At 42.4% G+C, this 23,405-nt stretch overlaps 1 protein-coding gene across 1 annotated transcript in view; it reads right to left on the bottom strand.

Annotated features, from left to right (window-relative positions):
- LOC143298883 (WD repeat-containing protein 19-like) overlaps positions 1 to 23,405 on the bottom strand; it is a 59,012-nt gene that overhangs the window by 13,618 nt on the left and 21,989 nt on the right. The window contains exons 14-24 of the mRNA XM_076611891.1: positions 19,567 to 19,644; positions 17,886 to 18,050; positions 15,909 to 15,946; positions 13,693 to 13,790; positions 12,325 to 12,386; positions 9,360 to 9,470; positions 7,436 to 7,674; positions 5,948 to 6,023; positions 4,628 to 4,710; positions 3,359 to 3,589; positions 1,001 to 1,125 (exon numbers count right to left, since the gene is read on the bottom strand). Of these exons, the coding sequence (XP_076468006.1) occupies positions 1,001 to 1,125; positions 3,359 to 3,589; positions 4,628 to 4,710; positions 5,948 to 6,023; positions 7,436 to 7,674; positions 9,360 to 9,470; positions 12,325 to 12,386; positions 13,693 to 13,790; positions 15,909 to 15,946; positions 17,886 to 18,050; positions 19,567 to 19,644 (1,306 nt within the window). The remainder of the gene's footprint in view (positions 1 to 1,000; positions 1,126 to 3,358; positions 3,590 to 4,627; positions 4,711 to 5,947; positions 6,024 to 7,435; positions 7,675 to 9,359; positions 9,471 to 12,324; positions 12,387 to 13,692; positions 13,791 to 15,908; positions 15,947 to 17,885; positions 18,051 to 19,566; positions 19,645 to 23,405) is intronic.

Below are 23,405 nucleotides of genomic sequence, written 5' to 3'. Positions count from 1 at the left end.
CTTATCAAAGCAATGCCGCCAGAGAAATTCCTAACCCCTACAAACAGAACCAGAAGGAAAATCCGCTCTACAGCATTCAGACTGCGAGACCACCAACATTGTTACACGCCATGCTGTTAACAACACCAAGGGCTACAAAAGTCCAGATGGCACTTCAGAGCAGTACAGATGCTCCTTCTTTGTCAAGACCATCAAAGAATGGAACCACCTGGAAGAAACAACAGTCCAGGCCAGTACTGTCACCGCATTTACAGCAGCGGTGGGCAGTTCTGCAGCCCACTCATAAAACTCATACTGCACATTAGTTAGTCAGGCTAGGTAGGTGGGGCAAGGATGGGGGTGGGGACCTTTTGTTTTTTGTTATTTGATTTTGTGGGCTTGGCACTACCTTCTGTAGGGTCAGGGTCGGTAATGTACAGGCTTGCCTGTATGTGCAAAGCGAAAAGCAGTAGTGATCCGGCAGCTCCACACCTAGCTAGTCCTTAAAAGCTTTTTTTTGTGTGTGTGTGTGTGTGTGCACGCTCTCCCTGTTTTTCTGTCGCAGTATAACCAAAATTGGTTCGGTGACGTACAGATCCATATCGAGATCGAGATCCAGAATGTGCTTACTAAGGGCGCAGCCATTGTTGTTTATATAAACGAGACTCTCGCGAGATTCATAGCTTCATTTCCGGTACTTCCTGCCCAACATTTTTGTTGCAGCCAGTCAGGCGACAGTGACAGTGAAGACGATTCAAGCGTGGATCGATTGCCTGACCTCCCAGATTGAAACTGGTAGTGGTAATGAGTGAAAAAAAAAAAATAAATAAAATAAAATAAAAATAAATAAAATAAAATAAATTAAAAGCTCCATACTGGAAAAGTAGCACACTTGGTAAAGTGAAGAGTTGAGGACTGAGAGAGGAGGTAGAACTGTCATCACCACCACCAACATATTAGTAACAGAATTATCTCCAAGCTGTTTAATAATTCTCATGCTGGAGCGGGGAAGAACAGTCACCAATGATGTCAGCGTAGATCTCCATCTGTCCGTGACTCTGTGCCAGTTGGAAGGCCTCGTCGTTACAGCGTGACATCACCAGGAACTGGATGGCAGACCCATAATCATTCAGCTTCTGGAAGAACCTGCACACAGCACAAAACATTTGCAACAGGGGAAACCTCAAGTGCAGTATATACACACATGCACACATACACACACACATGTGCACATGTATACAATACTGGAAACACTTTTGGGACATGAGGGTGAAAAATAAAAAAGTTATGGAAAAGCAACACAAAACACATTTTTGAAGAGTTTAGATATACCTTTAATAAATAAATAAATAGAAACATAAAAAAGGAACAGAGGTATAATCTTAACAGACTTCAATACTTTGTAAAGAGACAAAAACCCGTATATTCCTCCAAAGCTTATAACAAAATATAGAAAAGGAAAACATACTGTAACAACTGATTACACACACATGTGCTCGCACATGCGCACACAGACTCACACAAACACATACACTCAGAAGAAACACATGCTCACGCATTCACACTCAAGCACGTACACACACACATACACACTCACACACACAACTGATCACATACACAAACGCATAACACCACATGCACATACCGGTACATACAACCCAACTTATGCACGCAGAGATAGAGAGAGAGAGAGAGGACTCAGCATCCTATACACGCACAATCAAAGATATTCAGTCACACAGGTACATGCTGTTAGAGAAAAGGATGGAAGGGGGTTATAGCTGAAGACAGGCGAAAGGGAAGGGGGGAGGTTGGGGGGGGGTGGGGGGGAGGGGTAGTGGGAGAGTAGTGGGGTAGTGAGGCTATTGAAAGTAAGACTTCTTTATTTTCCTTCACTAATTACAAATTAAACCTTCTGAAATCACTATTAAAAAGGTATGGGTCGTGCATGACCCACACGAGCTTTCGAGGGGTGACGACGTTTTTTCCTCTTTAAAAAGCATGGGTCATACATGACCCACACAAGTGTCGATGTGTAGTTAAAACGGCACCTTTAATTACTCATTAACTAATTAATGATTTTTTTTCTTTTTTTGGCAAAAGTTGGCCTTTTAGGTGTAGGAAGCATTTCTGAAATTTCGTAGAAAAATATTAAGAATTGGCTGAAATATTTGCATATTTCTACCCTTCTGGGTCGTGTACGACCCACGATAGCCAGCGAAGGTTAAGTGTGGTGTGGAAACTGCATACACACCAGTTTTTACAACATCATAACAAACCACATTGTAAGTCTTCTTGAGCCAGTGTCAGAGTGGTTGAAAACTAGTTACAGCATGACTGGTGCAGAAGCATCACAATCACATCATACATCAAGCGTACATCATTCTGTCTCCAAAGCACTGATTCATACATTAAGTCAGTCCAGATCACAAACATGTCATTCTGTCTGTCTTCAAAGCATTGATTCACACATCATCAAGACAGTCCAGATCATAAATATACATCATTCTGTCTGTCTCCACAACATTCATTCACCAAACAACCACAGTGTGCATCATTGTCAGATGTGTGTCTGTCTCTTGGACTGAACCGGTACACAGTACATAATGAATGATAAGGTTACTGAAAACTTTGTTTAGATCAACATGGTGATCACAAATCGACAGGAAGTGTCTTGCCAAAAATGAACTAAAATTTAATGGCATGCACAAACAAGACTTCGGTAACCAGGCCATGACACATCAAGTGGCGACTAGTTGTAATGTCAAGTTGAGGAGGCAATTTCAAACATGTATACCAACTTGGCATATTTTCATTAAAGACAGAGTTACACATTAAAATAACAACATCACTGTGAAAACTGAATGGGAGCAGTAATAAAATTCTTGACTTACTGAAAGACTTATTTCATTTCCATAATCAGGCTCTGACATCAAAATCAAGAACAGAGAGAGACCATTTAGTGCATAATTTCAAGTCAATAAATGATCAAATAATTTCAGATCTTTTGTCCTGGGATTTAAAAAAAAAATTTTTTATACAAATGTATGCCATGCATGAGTGTGTGCATGTGTGTGTACATTTCACTCTGCGTATATAATTATATTATGTGTCTGTGTGTGCATACTTCTGTGTGTGTGTGTGTGTGTGTGTGTGTGTGTGTGTGTGTGTGTGTGTGTGTTTGTATATGTATGTGTGCAGATGGTGCAAACAAGAAAGTTCATTTGAACATCTGAACTATAAAAAAAACAAAAACAAAAACACCACCAACAAACAACATTAATCAAAAACACATACAATTGCACACACAAATACACACACACACACACACACACACAGTCCCTCCCCCTCCCCAGCAACATTGAGTCGTCACACTCACTTGGCCACCAGCTTGGCTCCTTCGATGGACTTGGTTTCCTGCACCACCTTCACAGCTTCCTCTGGGTTGTTCAGGAAGTCCAGGTAGAGGCGTATGACATTGTCCCACTCCTTGGCCGACTTGTAGGCCACCACGGCCTCCTTGTAGCGGCCATCGGCCTCCTTGGCCTTGGCATACTGCGAGTGGATCTTGGGTGAGGTGATCTTCGGCAGTAAGTCTCCTACCTTTCCCCTGGAGGCAAAGAAAGACGATCTAAATGCAAGAACAAGGAGATTAAAGGATTAAACAACAATAAAGAGTGGTAACTCTCTCCATTCGCAAATCTGGAGCTTTCCTTTTTTTGAAGAAGTGTCCGGGTTCGTTCCATTGTACCTTTTATTTACCCTGTGTGCTAGCTGAATTGGTAGTTTCTGCAGCACTGACTTGAAGTTGTGTGCCTTGTAAATGGAGAGAGTTACCACTCTTTATTGTTTAAGACAATCTGAGTTGCCATTTCTTCTTCTATAACTTTGCTGAAAACAATGAAACAGATGGATTTTTGTGTTTTCTTACATCTTCTCTTTTTCTTCTTGTTTGTTAGATGGACACCCCAGTATCTTCTCTTTTTCAAATATTTCTTTTGAATATCATTTGCTGTCTTTTCTGTATTTGGAACCTTGTTTCTGAGTAGCTTGTAGTTAAAGATCAGTTTTTTTTTCTTAAGGCACCTTGCCACTTTACTTCTGGTAATAATACATAGAGGTTACATTTCAATGTATAATGTTGCATGTGTATTCTGTCTGTATAGTCAATGGATATCCATTTATGTCATTTCTTAAAATACTAAAACAAAAGAAAGAAAGAAGAAAACGCAAGCAAGCAACAGTAACAAACCATCCACACCCTCTTCCAAACCCAGCACTAATCAGTTCCAGTTTAGTTCCAGTTTATCAAGGAGGTGTCAGACAGATCTATGTATACTAAACCACATCTGCTTGACAGATACCTGACAGCAGCATAACCCAACGTGCTAGTCAGGTCTTGAATGCGTACATATAATATTTGTGTACTTACCAGAGTGGATTTTGTGTTGAGAATATTGCCAGAGAACAACATTTTTGTTGCCATGGATTCTTTTTTCAAGTGCCAAGTGCAAGCTACACATCAGATCTTGGTCTATCGTCTCATCCGATTGACTAAACACTTAGTTTGATTCTCCAAACTTGGGAGAAGGGGCAATAATCAGGTACAGATCAATAAACTACATCATTAACAAGGACATGTCCTCACCAGTTTTTCCCCTTGATGTAGACCAGAGCGGCCTTGTCGTAGAACTGCCCCTGTTCAAACAGTGTGGCGGCCTCCGTCCATTGCTGTCACACACAATGCACTGCTCAGGTCACTCATTCCATCTATCATTACAGGCAACATGGTCTGATGTATCATTCACATCTGTTTCACCATCATCATCATAATAATACTAAGAAGAAGAATAGTAGTAGCAGTGAGTGATAAGAAACTCTGAGGAGAGCTGCTCAGTACAAGGTCTTCAGAGAAGAAGCCCCCCTCAATCAAGATTTTAGGTCCTAAACGCCTTACACTCAAGGGGGCTGGGCTGCACCCAGGTCATGACTCCTGTATGGATGCCCCAATATTGCCGCCTTTTTTGTTTAGCAATAACAACAACAACAATAATACTATTAATAATAACAATGGGTATTTATTATTCATTCTACCTCTTAGCACAGGGACCCAAATCACTAGTAATCTGTATCAATTTTGGGGAAAAAAATGGTAACAGAAGTTAGCAACAGCTAGGGTGCACTACAATCAAGGCTTACAAACGACAGAAATGGAATGTGTCTATGACAATGCACACACACACACACACACACACACATGCACACACACATGTGCGCATACACACTCACACACACTCACTCACACACACACACTGACAGTTTCAGCCTTGTACCAAAACTGTAGGTACACAAAAGGATAGAAAAATAATGGTTTGGAAACAAACCCTTCTGTTCACTGACCATTGTGAGTAATTCATTTACTTGAAAAGTCACTGAAAATTAATTTTGCATAGGTCATGGAGAAACCATACCCTAAGTTTACCATTCACAACCAGTTTAAAACTGAGTCTTACAAAACGGATATGACACAAATATTTCAAACAGGAAATGTGAAATTATTCCTGTTACTTTTCCCTTCAACCTGTTGAAACTGTGGAGGAGGAGAAGGAAGAATTTTGCTTAATGTTCCATCACACATACTGACTGGAAAAAAAAAAAATCTTTGAGCAGATGGATGTGCATGATGAAACACACACACACACACAAACACACACATATACACACTGACATCACATAGATAGTTCAATGCCTTCAGTCATATGCAACTGCCTCTCAAAGCCTGACTAAGCGCGTTGGTTTACGCTGCTGGTCAGGCATCTGCTTACCAGATGTGGAGGAGCATATATGGATTTGTCTGAATGTAGTTACCCTTCCTAGAACAGCTGAACTGCAACTGCCTCACTGCTTCAGAAATAATCAAATAAAATTTTCAAAAATGTGTACTTCCGATGCCTGACTAGCAGGTTACCTTCATGCTTTCCAGAATGACGGCACAATCCTTTTTCAGGATCTTGTTTGGCATCTTCATTGCCATGGTGATACCCCTGAAAAAAAAGTCCTTTTTGTTTATTTTTTGCTCCTCCACTCTTGCACACACATTTTTCTTTTCTTTTTAAATCATATAATTTGCACACAGTGATAGTTTTACAACAAATCAGCTGTTAAGTGTAAATAAACCAAGAAAACAATGTACGCCTTAAACAAATGAAATAAAAATAGAACAAGAATCATTTAGGAAATACAGATTGTTTAGAGGAAATTAAATCAACTGAAGTATCAAAAATATCATGAACATGAAGGCCAGTCAGCTGTGGCTTTTGAAACACTGTTGGTAATCTTATGAGAAAACATTAATATTAATATTAATTATTGTGAAGGTATTTATGGTTATTTCTTGATATCAAGTTTGTTATCTCACGTAAAGTGATTCACAATTATCTTTGAACAGCATCTTGGTAATTTTGTATGAAGTAACTCGATCATGACTGTGAACAATATCAACAACAGCAAAGAGAATGCACAAATCATTTCATTCAAAACACACAGATGAAAATTAACGAAGATGTACTGGAACAAGGAACAATGAACATTACATCGTCATGATATCATTTCACCAGACGAAATCCCACACTGCTGCTGCTCCAGCGGTGTTCAGTGGTTCCTATTTCAGTACACAACCTGCAGAACTGATGAGCAGAACTGAGTGTTCTGCTTGGAAAAAAAAAAAACTGTCAACCATCACCCCACTTTTACTTGTGGGCACTCATTCTTGCTCTGTGTCTAAACCATATTGTCGTCAGTCGGGGGTGGCTAAGCACATGGTGTCCGTCATACGTTGAATCAGAGAGGCACTTCTGAACTCCATCAATGTGACTATGCCATCAGTGCAGAGTCTCATCTGGTGTATGGCCTCCTGGTGACCTAACATTAACAGTTCCCTGTTGACTGCCAGCAGGGAGAATGCAGCAGATGAACCTGGGTAGAGCTGTGTAAGGAGGGCTTGGGACGAGCAGCTTGAGGGTCACGCCACTTGATAAGTGCAAAGGACATGTTAGGTTAAAGGTTAAGGTCCTATTACCTTTCATGGCCATTAGGGCAGTGAATTTACATTCACTGTGTCTAGGTCTCGGCATAGGAAAGGCTGAGCCCAATCCTCTCCTTCCACTGTTTTAACCTTCCCCAACCAAAGTCAGGTACCCATTCACACCTGGATGGAGCAGGAAAAATTGGAGTAAAGTGCCTTCGCCAAAGGACACAACACCAAGCTGGAACAGGGCTTTGAACCCCGATCACTTATGAACACTGGATCAGTCCAACACCTAACCGTTTCTGCCATGACAACTCCTGCAAATGACAGGGCAATAACATAAAAAAAGAAATAAAAAAAGAAGAAAAAGAAGAGAGAAAAAAAGAAAAGAAAGAAAAAAGAACCACAGGCAAGAAAAAAAGTCCTCACTTGCGGATGTCGCCCAGCCGGATAGACATGCGAGCAATGCCACCTGCGCACACCTCGTCGTGCTCACGATGGTTCGGGTCCTGAGTGACGCCCCTTTCAAAGTGCTTCATGGCGGCCACGTAGTCCCCGGTGAACTCCAGCTGCTGGCCGTACTCCCTGGAGATGAAGGGGATCTGGTCTGGAGCCAGCGCCTTGGCCAGCTGTAGGGCGCTGTCCCACTGCAGCAAGTCACGCCTCATCTGGACGCACAGGGACAAGTGGTGGGGGCAGGGGGGGTTTCCACATGTAGTCATTGTTTCTTCTCTTCTTCTTCTTCTGCGTTCACTCGTATGCACACGAGTGGGCTTTTATGTGTATGACCGTTTTTACCCCACCATGTAGGCAGCCATACTCCGTTTTCGGGGGTGTGCATGCTGGGTATGTTCTTGTTTCCATAACCCACCGAACGCTGACATGGATTACAGGATCTTTAACGTGTGTATTTGATCTTCTGCTTGCATATACACACGAAGGGGGTTCAGGCACTAAGCAGGTCTGCACATATGTTGACCTGGGAGATCGTAAAAATCTCCACCCTTTACCCACCAGGCGCCGTCACCGTGATTCGAACCCGGGACCCTCAGATTGACAGTCCAACGCTTTAACCACTCGGCTACTGCGCCCGTCGTTTCTTCTCTTCTACTTGTGTACTTGTATGTACACGGGTAGACCTTTACATGAATGACCATTTTTACTCCACCATGTCAGCAGCCATACTCCGTTTTCTGGGGTGTTGTTTCTTCTCAATTCCTTATTATTTCTTTTACAATAAAATGCAATACAACACAATACAATACAACAATACAATACAATGCAATACAAAACAACACAACACAACACAATACTATACAATCCAGTACAGTACAGTGATGTCCCACTGCAGCAAGTCATGCCTCATCTGGACACATGGGAACGGGTGGTGGGGAGGTGGGGATAGGGAGGTAACTGTTGCGTGTTACTCAGGGTGATTCGCATGCATTCACTGTTTCTTCTCAGTTTCTTATTATTTCTTTTACAACACAATACAGTACAGTGATGTCCCTCTGTAGCAAATCATGCCTCATCCGGGCACACCAGGGAATCTGCAAGTACTCATGGATCTTTCTTCACGAGGGTGATCTTGAAGCATTTATTATTTCTTTTCAATATTGCCTGCCCACAGTGCAGCTGCATTTGGGTTGCATTGTCATCTCTGACATCTTCATTGTTCGCAAAGGACTTCCATGATAATGAACAAGTGATAATCACTGCATGCAGTGACTATCACTTGTTCATGCATGGGCACAGTTGTGATAAGCAAGCAGCAGCGGTAGTATAAGAATCAGTCATAGGAATAAAAATGATAACAATGAGGAGGAGGACTACAAAGCAATAACAACAATAGCGTCAACTGTTCTCTGTGTGCGAATGTGTGTGTGTGTGTGTGTGAGAGAGAGAGAGAGACAGAGAGAGAGAGAGAGAGAGAGAGAGAGACAGTGAGAGAGATAGTGTGTGTGTGTGTGTCTGTGAATAAACTTATGTGCAAGTGTGTGTATGTGTGTGCTATAATTTATGAGAGAGGAAACAACCAAAGTGAAAGAGACAGAAAGATGGAAACAGACTGACTTGATTCCAGTCTTTCAGCAAAAGTAAAAAAATATTAAAAAAAAAAAAAGAAAAAAAAAGAAAAAAAAAGAAGAAGAATCTCTCTCTCTATATATAAAAATATATATATGATTATATATACAGAGAAAGTTTCTTTTTTTTTCCTTTTTTTTTGTTTGAGAGAGACAGAAAGATAAACAGTGCAGGAAATCAGAATGATTGAAACTTAACAATCTGCACTCTGAACAATCAAGAACACTACAAGCACTGTACACTGATGACAGAGCACATGCACACATACCTCTAGAGCAGCTACGGGAGTTCCTGAGGCAAGGAAGAAATCCTGGGCCTGGTTGAACTCCCCAAGAAACATGGCCACGTAACCCATCAAAAGGTTACGATCCTCAATGTCCTGAAAACACGTCCAAGAGGTCACTTTTAGCGTCGTCTTCTTCTTCACCCTTCAAGAATCACTTGTGCTTTGCGCTTTATCCAGTGAAGAAAATCATGAGGAGAGAGAGAAAAAAAAAATGTTAAAAAGTGTTCTGTATTAAATATGAATCACTGGAGCACCGCACAAAATAACTGTTTTCTTGAAATACTGTTCTGTAGTTGTCTTTGAGGCACTTTCTGGCCCAGATCATTTTCAAAAACATGGTTGTTGCTTGGTTTTCTTTTTTGTGTTTTTGTTTTTTTTTTGTTTTGTTTTTTGCCTTACTTTGGCACTGTCATAAATAAAATTCCCCACAACAACATGGTCAATTGTCTAAAGAATACTCAAATTACAGCTGGCAATGATGACACAGAAGTTTGAAAGTAACATTACAAAAACTTGTGTCAGATTAATAAGAAAAATATATATATACATGAATATTTCAATAAGATTTTATTGTAACTGCTGTCATCCTCTTCCTTATATCAATTTCAGGAATATATATCTCTGATAAAACATATTGTGTGTTACCATCTTCTTCCTCCACTTTCTAAGCACAGTTTGCCGCATATCTAGCACTTGTTTCACAGGATATTTTCAAAACTTTTTTTTTCATATGAGGAAATTGCACAAACAGGCTCACAATGAAAAACTGAATTCTTTTCCTTGTATTCTTTCATGAAATGATATTGACCACAGAGCATACCGAAACAAACAAGTAATCAATTTTACCCAAACAAAAAACAACATTTATTGTCACAGGGAGGATGCAGGTTCGATTCCCAGTGGAAGTGAGTTTTTTCAGCCTGTGTCCGGCTCCTACCCAGGTTCGAGTGTATTATGGGCTTGAATGGGAAGACTGGGACCACACAGTCAAGTATTATCCACTCACAGATACATCTTTCGGTGTGTTGCTCAAATTTTCTGACCAATACGATAGAGTATGTACCTCTCAGGCCTGGTTGATGCTGGGATATCATTATGACAGGAAGCGTAGAGTACAGCCTTGTCATGTAGTTAGTTCAAAACCTAAAGTGGAACTCTATAGCAACATCGTCATCCTTCTCCTCCTCCTTCTCCTCATCCTCCATCATCAATTAAAAAAAAAGTCCCAAATTTCTAATGCCTTTCATGCCCTGCTCTCATGGTGACCTCAGCTTCAATCCCCCTCCACTTCCATGGTTGGGTTGAGTCCTGTCAAGGTCTATGGTGTTGGCAGATTCAGGGGGGACTGTTGTGGCAGTCTCCACTTAGTGGGGACATTCACTGGCTCTGCGACTAAACTATTAATGTCATCAGTTGGAGACTTAGTACCTGGTGTTCTAAGAACATCAAATCAGAACAGGCACTACTGCACACCACCATAGTGACTCAGCAGCAGTGCAGTGTCTCCTCAGGTGTGTGGTCTCCTGGCGACCTAACACTGACGGTTCCCTGTGAACAGCTGATGCTGGGACTGCGACAGACAAAGCCAGGCGTGGCTGTGTATGGGGGACTCCGAATGAGTAGTATGGGAATAATGCCATTGAAATTGTGTGGATGATGGGGCAGCAAAAACAAAACAAAACAACAAAAACAAATCTAGCCGGGTTGGCTACAATCTTCGTTGGGCCAGCTTAGCAGATGACTTTTGTGACTCGCCGAAGATTACTAAGGAAGTTGTAAATCGGTCAAAAGTTATCTCCCTTTACAGGGAACCGTATGATTTTTCATCAATTTGTTAAATTATAAACACTTCCTTATAGATGAGATTATAGTTTTTATGCTATTGGACTTCAGAAAGATCATACTTCTCAACTGTAATGATATCATTTGGCCAGGAAGCCTATAACTCTTTTAAATTAATATTTACGTGAATGAATTTTGGCGCGATCTTGGAAATCAACTCAGTTGAAACATACAAAATACCTTCGTTTTCTATAAATCGATATAGTTGCCGTGGAATTTAAATTGTAAATGATTAAACTTTCTTCTCGTGTACCGCTTTCCATGTACACCTAAGTTATAGGCATGCGACAGTACAAAATGTCTGACAGCATTTCGGCCCCACAAAACTCTCTTCTTCAAGCCATTGGAATTCGTCAGTGTCGATTTGAGCAAAATACGTTTTTACAATACCTAGACATTTTCATAGCGTGTCTTGCAGATGTCTGCATTTCTGTTATCAATCTGATTCGTATCATACATGTATAGTTGTGTTGTAGTTGGTTTAAACGAAGTATTTCATTGCCCATCACTAGTGCCAAAAGCACCGCCAAGCAGTGCCGACACGGGAGCTGTCCGTTGAGTTTTCTCTTGAATTTTGACATAAAAAATCTTTACTCTAGAAGCAGATTCTATTGATGATTTTTATATAGTTGGAAATTCAAGATTTTCAGTTACTTAACAGTTACAATTATATTACATGTTGCGACGTATTAATTGTTGTAATGTACAGAAATGTTACATGAACTCATTAAAAGCTTGTTCATTCAGTGCCTCTTTTTGTTTACAGTTTTTAATTACATTATTTTTGTAGAAAATGGTTTAGCTTAAGAAAATGCTCGTCTCTTGTAGTTTTGTGTGATATACAATATGTCTATGTTACTTCCCCGAGCCGAAAGTCAGAAGCCGGTTTCATGAGTTGCTTCGCGGCGCTGGCTTTGCGGTTCGGCGGAACAGAATATAAGGAGTGAGCGAGTGCCAGACATAGAGAACTCTCCTAGTCTGGAAGAATGAAAGAATAAAAGAGGAAAACCTGCTAACACCTTCTACCTGTCTTCACCTTCTCTAACACCACCTTACCACTCTATCACAAAAAAAAAACAAAAAAAAGAAGAAGACAGTTTCTTACCATGATCTTCACAAGAGATGACACCATTCCAACGTCACCCAGTTCTCTGTACACACGCACCGCTGTACAACATCATAACAAATTGATCTGCTTATGCTCTGAGCACTGTGTGGTGTTTGAAACTTAGAGCTCAGCCTAACAGGATAAAACCACAGATAACCAACAGCTTAAGATTAACCTTAGGGTCAGCAGTAATGCGTATTTGATCTTCTGCTTGCATATACACACGAAGGGGGTTCAGGCACTAGCAGGTCTGCACATATGTTGACCTGGGAAATTTTACCCACCAGGCACCGTCACCGTGATTCGAACCCGGGACCCTCAGATTGACAGTCCAACACTTTAACCACTCGGCTATTGCGCCCGCCAGTATAGCGGCCGGTAGTAGTGGCTGAATAAAACTCTATAACTCAGTACCCTGCCTGGCCTCTCTTAAAGCGCTGATGGAAGTGAGCAAGCTAACAAGTAACAACAACAATGCCACAAACATTACACACTGGATCTGCCACGTTCAGATAAAAGGTTTTATTAATGAATCATTTCGCCTATACTTGTACCTTTGTCCCTAGAGCCCTGTCTTTTGAACCAGCCCAACACGAATGAAAGACGATCATCAATCACATACTGGTGACCAGTCATCAGCCTCATATATAATGTGTAATGTGTGGCATGTATTCAGGACAGCATATATATTTATGCATTGTGTATGTGTAAATTGTGTGTGTGACTGTAAGTGCATGTGTGCACACACACTTATATATATATATATATATACACACACAGACACACACACACACATATCTATCTATCTATATCTCTCTCTATATATATAGACATATATACAGATATATACATGCATTGAATACCTATATAAATTCCTGCTGTGTTGTGTTTGTATATATTTTCTGTGTATGTTTGTACTATTTATGTACTATCTGCCCCCCCCCCCCTCCCACCGACCCCCCTCTCCCCAATACTCTTTATGACTCAGGTGCACTTTGGGATAAAAACATATTTTATTCTATTCATCACTACCAATCACATTAGGCTGTCAAGGCCTGATCAGCGTGTTGGCTTTATGTGAAGGTCAGGCATCTGCTGTCTTTAACAACTTTTTGTGTGTATATACATACAGCAGATGTGCTGTGGTGTATTTGAATCAGTCAGCATGCTCTGACACCACCTTGTAACAGAAACTGAAACTACCAGTTGTTGTTTTCTCCTGTCCACTTCACAACAGCAGAGAAAATGCCAACATTACAGTTTATCACGGACACACACACACACAAACACACTCTCAAGACGATATGGTTACACAGATTCACTTTGTTTACGCACTGGAATCAAAAACTGCAAACGAACCCCTACCTGTGCTGAGGTCCATGCTGAACAAAGCCACTCTCCCCATGACCTGCCATGACTTGTGGTTGTTCAGCAGAGTGCAGTACAGCCACGCATCACTGAACCTGGAACCAAAGCCACGCATCAACGAAAAACATGTCATGCACACCCCCTGTGTCAACAGTGTCCCATAAGAAAATAATATAACTGATAATTCATGCCCACTGTTCTTGTTACAGGGCTGAAAAAATCCTAAGGAACTGTTTTGCATGCTTTTCAACACCTCCTTTTTTCCTTCTGCATATCTTTAACTTCACTATACTTTATTGTAATTGCTTATTTTTTCTCTAAACCTAGGGTAGTTCTTAATGCCTTGCCAGTGTGTTGGGTTAAAAAAACACACACAAAAAGCCTCACCAATGAACAATAACAAAAAACAAAACAAAACATATTGCGTAGCATATATAGATTGGTCAACATGCTTTGACTACTCCTTGAAACTAAAACCTAACTAACCAACACCATGTTACATAATTTATCCACATTCCATGACGCACACCCTCACCCTTCACTTTCTCTCTCGCTCCTTCATGGGTACATATTTCCCCCCCAACAAAACCCAGTCTACCCAAATGAAGCAAAATGACACACACTTCCATCAAGAAGAAGTCAGTTTTTGAACAAAGACGTTACATGTTGAAATATGAAAGTTACATCTGAAGGCAATGTCTATAACTATGCAACAGAAAATTTCTAAGCACGTCCTTTGAGCAGTGAAGGATTGCTGATCAAAGGTTTTGCTTCTTGGTATAGAACTGAGGGGAAAAAGCAACAACAAAAACACACACCTCATCAAATGAAAAACTTGTTCAAGAAGGAATATATCTGCAGATAATTATGTGCAGTAAATACACACTTCAAAGAAATATATATATATATAATTTCTTCACAATGACATGGCCATTCTTGGCTTCTTTTTCTTTTCGGCTCCTAAGCAGTGTCTCCCATGTTCACCGCTAGAAAGTGGGTTTTTATAGTGCATGATCACTTTCACTCTGCCATCTAGGCAGCCATACTCTGTTTTCAGGGGTGTGCTTTCTGGGTATGTTTATATCTACTACATCCAGACATGAGATTACGGGATCTTTAATATGCAGATTTGATCTTATGCAGGTGTATACACAGAAAGGGATCAAGGCACCAGCAGCTCTGCACATTATGTTGACCTGCAAGACTGGAAAAATCTTCACTCAGCCTGACTGGAAAAAATGGCCAACCTTAGCCCACCTGGCACAGTTATCAGGATAGGACCCAGGACCCTCAGACTGAAAGTCTAAAGCTTGACACATCTGGCTCTTTCAACCATTGCCATTGTTGACTTTAGTTGCTGTCAAAGATTGTAGTTTTCTTTTCTTGTGGTGGACCAACAAGGACGGTGAGCGCCCCTCAGAGTTTTTGTTATTGTTCTTGTTGCTTATACAGGGCCGTATAGGACTCTTAAACCATAGAAATGCTCAACCACGTCAACACAAATCTGTCACATCTAGAAAAAACAAACAAAAACACTTAGACAAACCCACAATACACAGTTCATGACTCAGTATCCCAACCACTTAGCTCCTTGTGGCAAATAAGACTAGGCCATGCTGAGGATGCCAGCCATTCTGCATAAGTCATCATCCCCTGATTAAAAAAAAAAACGTAAAAAAGGAAAACACAATACTTCAAAACCAAACAAAAAATACACAAAAAAGGCCATATAGGCAAATAACACTGCAGAATGGGCAGCTAGTGCCCATCCCAGTGTTTACACCACACTACCAAATCACCAGAGCAAAACAGCATAGATAGTACATCACAGACTGCAGAAAATAGAGAAAAGAAAGGTGAATGGACTGGGAAGGCAGAAAAAGGAGTCAACAGTAAAGAAGAAAAAAAAAGTCAGAAACAAAGAGTGTGATAGACAAGAGGACATTTCTAACACAGAATTTTCAGGTGGGGATGCTGTTCATACTGAAAGGCCCCTGGATTCCCTAAGGGGGATCAGTGTTTATGACTTACTGATTTAATGGATAGTCAAACAACATTCGCCCCCCCTTTTCATGGTGGACTCTATCTTCTACCAATCACCCCTTTCCTTCCATTTTGCCTTTCTTACATCACCCATGAATTTTGAGCTGGCTGAAAATAGTGAGAGAAGAAAATGAAAGGATCACTGCACATCTACACACACATATACAAACCTTCTCAGGCGGATACATTGCTCCAAAGCAGCTTGCAACTGGAGAACACACACACAAGAAAAAGAAACAACAATTAAAAAAAACAACAACAACAGTCTATGATGAAAATCACACATGTATAAAGTATTTAAAGCACAGCTGCAAGGACTGAGAAGACACAAAACACACGGGAAATGTTGATATTAGATACAAAGATAATACAAACAATTATCCAAACAAATTAACCTGCACAAAAACAGGACCAAAAAAGCAGCTTTTAAAAACGTGCAGTTTGGAGCAATTTAAAATAAAATGGAAAACTCACAATGAAGATCTCAATCTTGGATAACAGGAGCTATGTATATAAGTCATTCCCTCTCCTTGATAGTACTTATAAAGCAAGCAAGACTGCTGTGAATATTCTGTCTGAAGAAAAACAACAAAAAACAAATTAACAGTGAATGCCCTGAATATATTGTATGTATCACCTACTCTAAAGTCAGAATCATTTTCTTCAACTTGCCATTATAAGTACAGGTTATCCTTTTAGTCAAATATAGACAGACATGCGAATGGAACACTCCATAACATAAAACAGTGGTGGAACAATCTGATTTTTGAACAGAGAAAAACTTGAATTCAAACAGAACTGGTCTGACAGATATTTCTCCTTCTTCTTCATTCGTGGGCTTCAACTCCCACATTCACTCACATGTACATGAGTGGGCTTTTACATGTATGACCGTTTTTACCCTGCCACATAGGCAGCCATACTCCATTTTCGGGGGTGTGCATGCTGGGTATGTTCTTGTTTCCATAACCCACCGAACGCTGATATAGATTACAGGACATTTAATGTGCATATTTTGATCTTCTGCTTGTGTATACACACGAAGGGGGTTCAGGCACAATGAGGTCTGCACATATGTTGACCTGGGAGATCGGAAAAATCTCCACCATTTACCCACCAGGCGCCGTTACTGAGATTCCAACCCTGGACCCTCAGATTGAGTGTCCAATGTTTTAACCACTCGGCTATTGCGCCAATCTGACAGATATTTCAAGTGCTGCACATGCATGCACAGCTTATCTCAAAGCTCGCCCAGTTAGAATGGATCTCACCTAATGAGAAAGGGTCTCACCTGGATAAAAGGAATTTCTGACCTGGTGAGAAAGGCTCTCACCTGCTGAGAAGGCAGAAAGGATCTCACCTGGTTAGAAAGGATCTGGGCAGAAAGGATCTCACCTGGGCAGAAAGGATCTCACCTGGTTAGAAATGATCTCACCCGGGGAGAAAGGATATCATCTGAACAGAAAAGGTCTCACCATATCAGAAAGGATCTCACCTTGACAGAAAGTATATCACCTGGTTAGAAATGATCTCACCTGGCTAGAAAAGATCTCAACTGGACAGAAAAGATCTCGCCATATCAGAAAGGATCTCACATTGACAGAAAGTACATCACCTGGTTAGAAAGGTCCTGCCCTTGCTAGAAAGGATCTCACCTGGACAGAAAAGATATCACCTTATCAGAAAGGGTCTCACCTTGACAGAAATGACCTCAACAGAAAGGATCTCATCTGGTTAGAATGGATCTGACCAGGGGAGAAAGGACCTCAACCAGCTAAAAAGATCTCACCTGGCTAGAAAGGATCTCAACAGAAAATATTTCACCAGGTTAAAAAGGATCTCACCTGGACAGAAAAGATCTCACCTTATCAGAAAGGACCTCACCTAGACAGAACGGACCTCACCTGGTTGGAAAGGTCCTCACCTCGACAGAAATGTTCTCACCTAGACAGAAAGATCTCACCAGGTTAGAAAAGACCTCATACAGCAGACATAACGCAGAATACGTAGATCTGTCTACAAAAGTCTGACACCTCCTTGAAACTGAAACTCACCTGGACTAAGAAAGGACCTCACCGAGTTAGAAGAGATCTCACCACCACTGGTCATCAAGGGATCTCTCTCACCTATTCAGGAGGGGGACTCACCTGGTTGGGGGCCAGTGCCTGGGGGTTGTCCTGAAAGATGAGGGCATGCGTGTCCAGTAGAGTGGTGGACACCTGGCCGCTCAAGGTGTGCAGGGTTACCTCCCCATTGTACATCAGAATGGGCACCTGACCATAGGGCCGGCGAGACAGTCCCGCCAACATCACCTTGGCACCTGTCGGATCGGAGCAAAACCAACATAAAAGAATGCCAGGGAGCTGGAAATATAGTGTGTCGGTGAACACACACTAGGCACGACTGTTCACATGAGCAAGACATGGTCTCTTAACACTTGGCTGGTAAGGTTTATGTGAAAGAAACAAAAACAAACTACAACCTTAAAACATTCACTTTGCTCTAAAAGCGAAGCAGATGGCAAATTAGTTTTGGACTTAGTTCACGTATGTCTATGACTTCTCTCTTTGTGTGCACAGTAACAGAACAACCAAACATCAGAAAAAGACGTATAAGAAAGGAGACAGATCCTGCCAATGTGTCCAAGGGACTGAACTCAGGCTGGCTAAAGATTGTGCCCCTTGGCAATGCTTTTTTTTTTTTTTTTTTTTTCTGTTTTGACCATTCTAGCTAGTGGGTTCAGGACATTCATCCAAATTAAATTAAGACAGGGCAATTGGTTCTGTTCATTACGTTGAATGAGAGAAAGAGACAGACAGAAATGTGAGCGTGTCTAATTATGTGTGTACATGCAAGCAAGATTGCTTTAAAAATGTGTGAGCATGTATTTGTATTCATATTTCTCTTTTTATCACAACAGATTTCTCTGTTAGTACATTCTCTGTGTGTACATGAATGGTAATTTTCAAGTATCTTGCAAGCGTGTGCATTTCTCTGTGTGTGTGTGTGTGTGTGTGTGTGCGTGCGCACATTTGTGTGGTGTGTGCATGTGTGTGTGCTCTGTGTGTGTGTGTGTGTGTGTGTATGTGTGTGTGTGTTTGTGCACGTGGATGCGTGTGTGTGTGTGTGTGTGTGTGTGTGTGTGTGCGCAAGTATGCCTGCATAAATGTGCATGTGTTTGAGCGTGCATTTGTGAAAGTGTGAATATGAACATGAGCGCAGGCATCTATATGAATGAGTCTATACTTGTAAAACAAAGAGAACAAAACCAAGAAGGAGCAACAACAAAAACCACCACAACACCACCTTCTCTACAAAAACCCTTCATCCATTAATTGTTTTCTTTTATTTGTTTTTTTTTGTTTTGTTTTGCAATCACAGCAGAGGATTAACTTGCTTTTCAACCCCAAGCCCAAGCTCTTGATCTCATAATTCGCCCTCTTTGTACCGTTACTGATCTCTTCTTGGAGGGTTAATTCTTCTTCTTCGTTTGTGGGCTGCAACTCTCACATTCACTCATTTGTACACAAGTGGGCTTTTACGTGCATGACCATTTTTATCCCGCCATGTAGGCAGCCACACTCCGTTTTCGAAGGGTTAATGAAAGTAAACGGCAGTGAATCAACAAATCCCATGCATGCCCACTTCTGAAAGAACTACACACCAGTTACCTCACTCAGCCAATCCTCTGCACCCTGAAGCAGCACAGCACACTCGGGAGGCAAGACACGCCCCCCACAAACCCGCTAACTCACAGCTGTCGGACGCGCTTTTGTCAGGCTCTGAATTGGAAGAGGAGGAAGCTGCAGTGGTCCGTGATGCCTCCACTGCTTTGGACGACGTGATAGCTTCACGGCAATAGACGTACGAGTAGATCTTTTCCTGGTCGTAGGCTATGAAGACACCCTGTGAAATAGATGTATAAGTAGATCTTTTCCTGGTTGTAGGCTATGAAGACACCCTGTCGAATATGACTGTACAATGCAGTAAGCGTTGGATCTGCTCAGGGTGTGAAATGTGTGTGAAAGGAAATGATATATATCTATATATTAACAATAATAATAATGGATACTTACATAACACACTATCCAGAAATCTGCTCTAGGTGCTTTACAAAAACACTTATTTACATAACTAAGTACATCAATGTTACGTACACACACCAAAATGTGACTTAAAAACTAAACACACACACCATGCATACATTTATTGTAGCATACATCTGCACATAACAGCCACCCTCTACAAAAACACATACACTGGTGTAACACCTCTCAAACCAGGTATGGTTTTTCGATCAGTATTACTAAGAGACAAGACAACATTGTTTATTTAGGTTCTGATGTAAGAGAGACAACTGTGTATTGAGATACTAATTACCAACCAGGTCAGGTCAGGTAATTAGATCTGCTACTGGTAACCTGTAATCCAGTACAACCTGTTCAGGGTCGGGTTGCTGGCGACTAAACCGGCACTCCCACCGCTCCCTTCTGGGACTGGTGAGGCAAGTGGCTAGACACCCTTATGGAATTAAAAACGAGATCCATAAAAGGGTGTCGGCTCAGGAGAGCCACCGACGGCCATCTAGCTCCACTGTGCTGTGTGCATGCCACACGCAGTTGGCCCCCGGGGTGTGTCTACCCATGCATGTGAAATCTGGATCTGGCAGAATCTGCAGAAGAAACCTATCAGTTCAACGGAGAGGAAGGCAGTTACAGCAACGCACTGTGGAGTGCAGAGACCAACATGAGACACCGAAAGGATATCTTAGTCATCCACTGCATCCATGCTCATCCTCCAGTCGTCTCGACTTAGTCTTGCCACTGGAAATTGGTGAACCCGGACGAGAGAGTGAGGTCGACGTTGCGCAACTCCTCTTCACTTTAAACAAACTCATCGCGCAAGTCATCAGTCATCCTTAATGACCTTTCATCCTTCATCTTTTCATCACCCCCAAGTCCTGTGGCGACAGGCAAGCAACGAAACGACAGGTGTGGGTACACTGGCAGTCGCTCAACATCGCTAAGCTGAAAAACATCACCATCAAACAGACCTTTGTGGAGCTGCTGGAAGATCGTCTGGAATCCGCCTCTCTGGACATCCTGAATGTGGAGTCTGACTGGAGGAACCTGCGCGAGTTGATCTATAGTACAACTTCAGAGACCCTGGGACCCATGACCAGAATGCACAAAGACTGGTTTGATGAAAACTGTGATGAAATCAAGCAGCTTCTGGATGAGAAACGCTGTCTGCATCAAGCCTACCTGAGCAACCCAAAGTCCACATCAAAAAAAAGGATGCATACAATGCCATCCGCAGGACTGTCCAGCAAAAGTTACGTCAGATGCAGGATAAGTGGCCGAGTGACAAAGCTGATGAGATCTAGGGATATGCTGACAGGCACGATATGAAGAGGTTCTATGATGCCTTAAAAGAAGTCTACGGCCCCACATCCTCAGGATCATCCCCCCTCCTCAGTGCAGATGGGAATACCTTGATCACCGAGAAGGAGAAAATTCTTGAACGCTGGGCTGAGCACTTCAACAGTGTCTTAAATCGCCCTTCCTCCATAAATGATGAAGCCATAGACCGTCTCCCACAAGTCCCCATCAACAAAGCACTGGACGATCCGCCAACACTTCTTGAGACCCATAAAGCAATCCGTCTGCTATCCAGTGGCAAAGCACCTGGCTCGGACCCCATACCAGCAGAGGTCTACAAGGATGGAGGCACTGTGCTGACTGAAAAGCTCCATCAGCTGTACTCACTCGTGTGGAAAGAAGAGACGATCCCCCGGGATTTCAAAGATGCATCTATCATTCACTTGTACAAGCGAAAGGGGAACCGGCAAGCATGTGATAACCATTGGGGCATTTCCTTGCTCTCCTTTGCAGGCAAGATACTTGCCAGGATCCTACTAAACCGCCTCACAGCACACCTTGACCAAGGTCATTTGCCTGAGAGGCAATGTGGATTCCGGAAAGAGCGCGGAACCACCGACATGGTGTTTGCTGCAAGGCAGCTGCATGAGAAATGTCAGGAGCAAAATGCTGATCTGTTCTCCACCTATGTCGACCTCACTAAGGCCTTCGACACTGTGAGTAGAGAGGGACTGTGGAAAATCATGGCCAAGTACGGATGCCCTTGGAAATTTATTTCCTTGGTCAGCCAATTCCATGAAGGCATGCAGGCTTGAGTCCAGGACAATGGCGAAACATCTGCTCCTTTTCCTGTCACAAATGGTGTCAAGCAAGGCTGCGTCCTGGCTCCAACACTGTTCAGCCTCATGTTCTCTGCAATGCTTACTGATGCCTTCAGAGATGGCGATGTTGGAATCGGCCTAAAGTACCGAACAGATGGCAAGCTGTTTAACCTCAGAAGGCTTCAAGCAAAAACGAAGGTCATGACAGACATCATCAGAGACTTTTTGTTTGCTGATGATTGTGCCCTAAACGCTGGTTCTGAAGCTGACATGCAACTCAGCGTTGACAAGTTTGCCACTGCCAGCAGGAACTTCGGCCTTACCATCAGCACGAGGAAAACTGAAGTTCTCCATCAGCCAGCCCCAGGGAAACCCCACGTTGAGTCCAACATCACAATCAACGGTCAGAGACTCAGTGCGGTGGAGTGGTTCACATACCTTGGCAGCACACTGTCACAAAATGCAACCATCGACAATGAAGTGAACGTCAGGATTGCAAGAGCAAGCGCAACCTTTGGCAGACTCTATGCAAATGTCTGGAACTGAAGAGGCATTGGTCTTGAGACCAAGCTAAAGGTCTACAGAGCAGTGGTTCTCCCCACACTACTGTACGCCTGCGTAACTTGGACATGCCTCAGGAAGCTACTGAACATCAAGTGGCAAAACAGGACCCCAGACACGGAGGTGCTTGCAAAAGCCACCCTTCCCAGCATCTTCACCATCCTGATGCAGTCCCAGCTTCGCTAGGCTGGACACGTGGCACGCATGCCAGACCATCAGCTGCCCAAAAGGCTCTTCTTTGGCGAGCTGCAACAAGGGAAGAGATCACACAGAGGTCAGAAGAAGCGCTTCAGAGATACTCTGCAAGTCTCTCTGAAAGCGTTTGGTATCAACCCTGACTCCTGGGAGGAATCTGCAGTGGACCGTGACAAATGGCGCGCTGCTGTGCACAAAGGCGCCAAGTTGTGCGAGGCCAACAGGACTGCTGCAGCTGTTCAGAAGAGGCAGGCCAGAAAGTCACGGGCAAACAAGCTCCCTGACAATGATATGCCTGTCTGCCCCAACTGTCAGCGAACATTTTGTGCGCAGATTGGACTATTCAGCCATCTGCGCATTCACAGATAGATTCATGAGCATCGCCCCCCCCCAACCACCACCTTCCCATCCCCCAGCTGGATGACAACGATGGTCATCATCGATCTCGATGGACACACACCACCACCATCAACTGGAATAACCCAACTTTTTCCACTGGAGTTGCCTCCCTTTTCAAATCATATCTTTCTGCCAGAGTTACCCTCTTGTAGATATCACATGAAAATTTACTAACACCTTTTGTGACCCCTCTACATTTTGGTGTCCAATGTGGGGCTGGGAGAATAACTGAAGGTTGAAAATTGCAAAGTCTATAGAGTAAAGTAGTCAGAGACTGACTGAGCTCACAGGTCAGGACGTCAGTCACCTT

The sequence above is a fragment of the Babylonia areolata genome, chromosome 24, assembly GCF_041734735.1.
Source record: "Babylonia areolata isolate BAREFJ2019XMU chromosome 24, ASM4173473v1, whole genome shotgun sequence".
Taxonomy (NCBI): Eukaryota; Metazoa; Mollusca; class Gastropoda; order Neogastropoda; family Buccinidae; genus Babylonia; species Babylonia areolata.
This window is presented reverse-complemented; position numbering and strand designations above follow the sequence as displayed.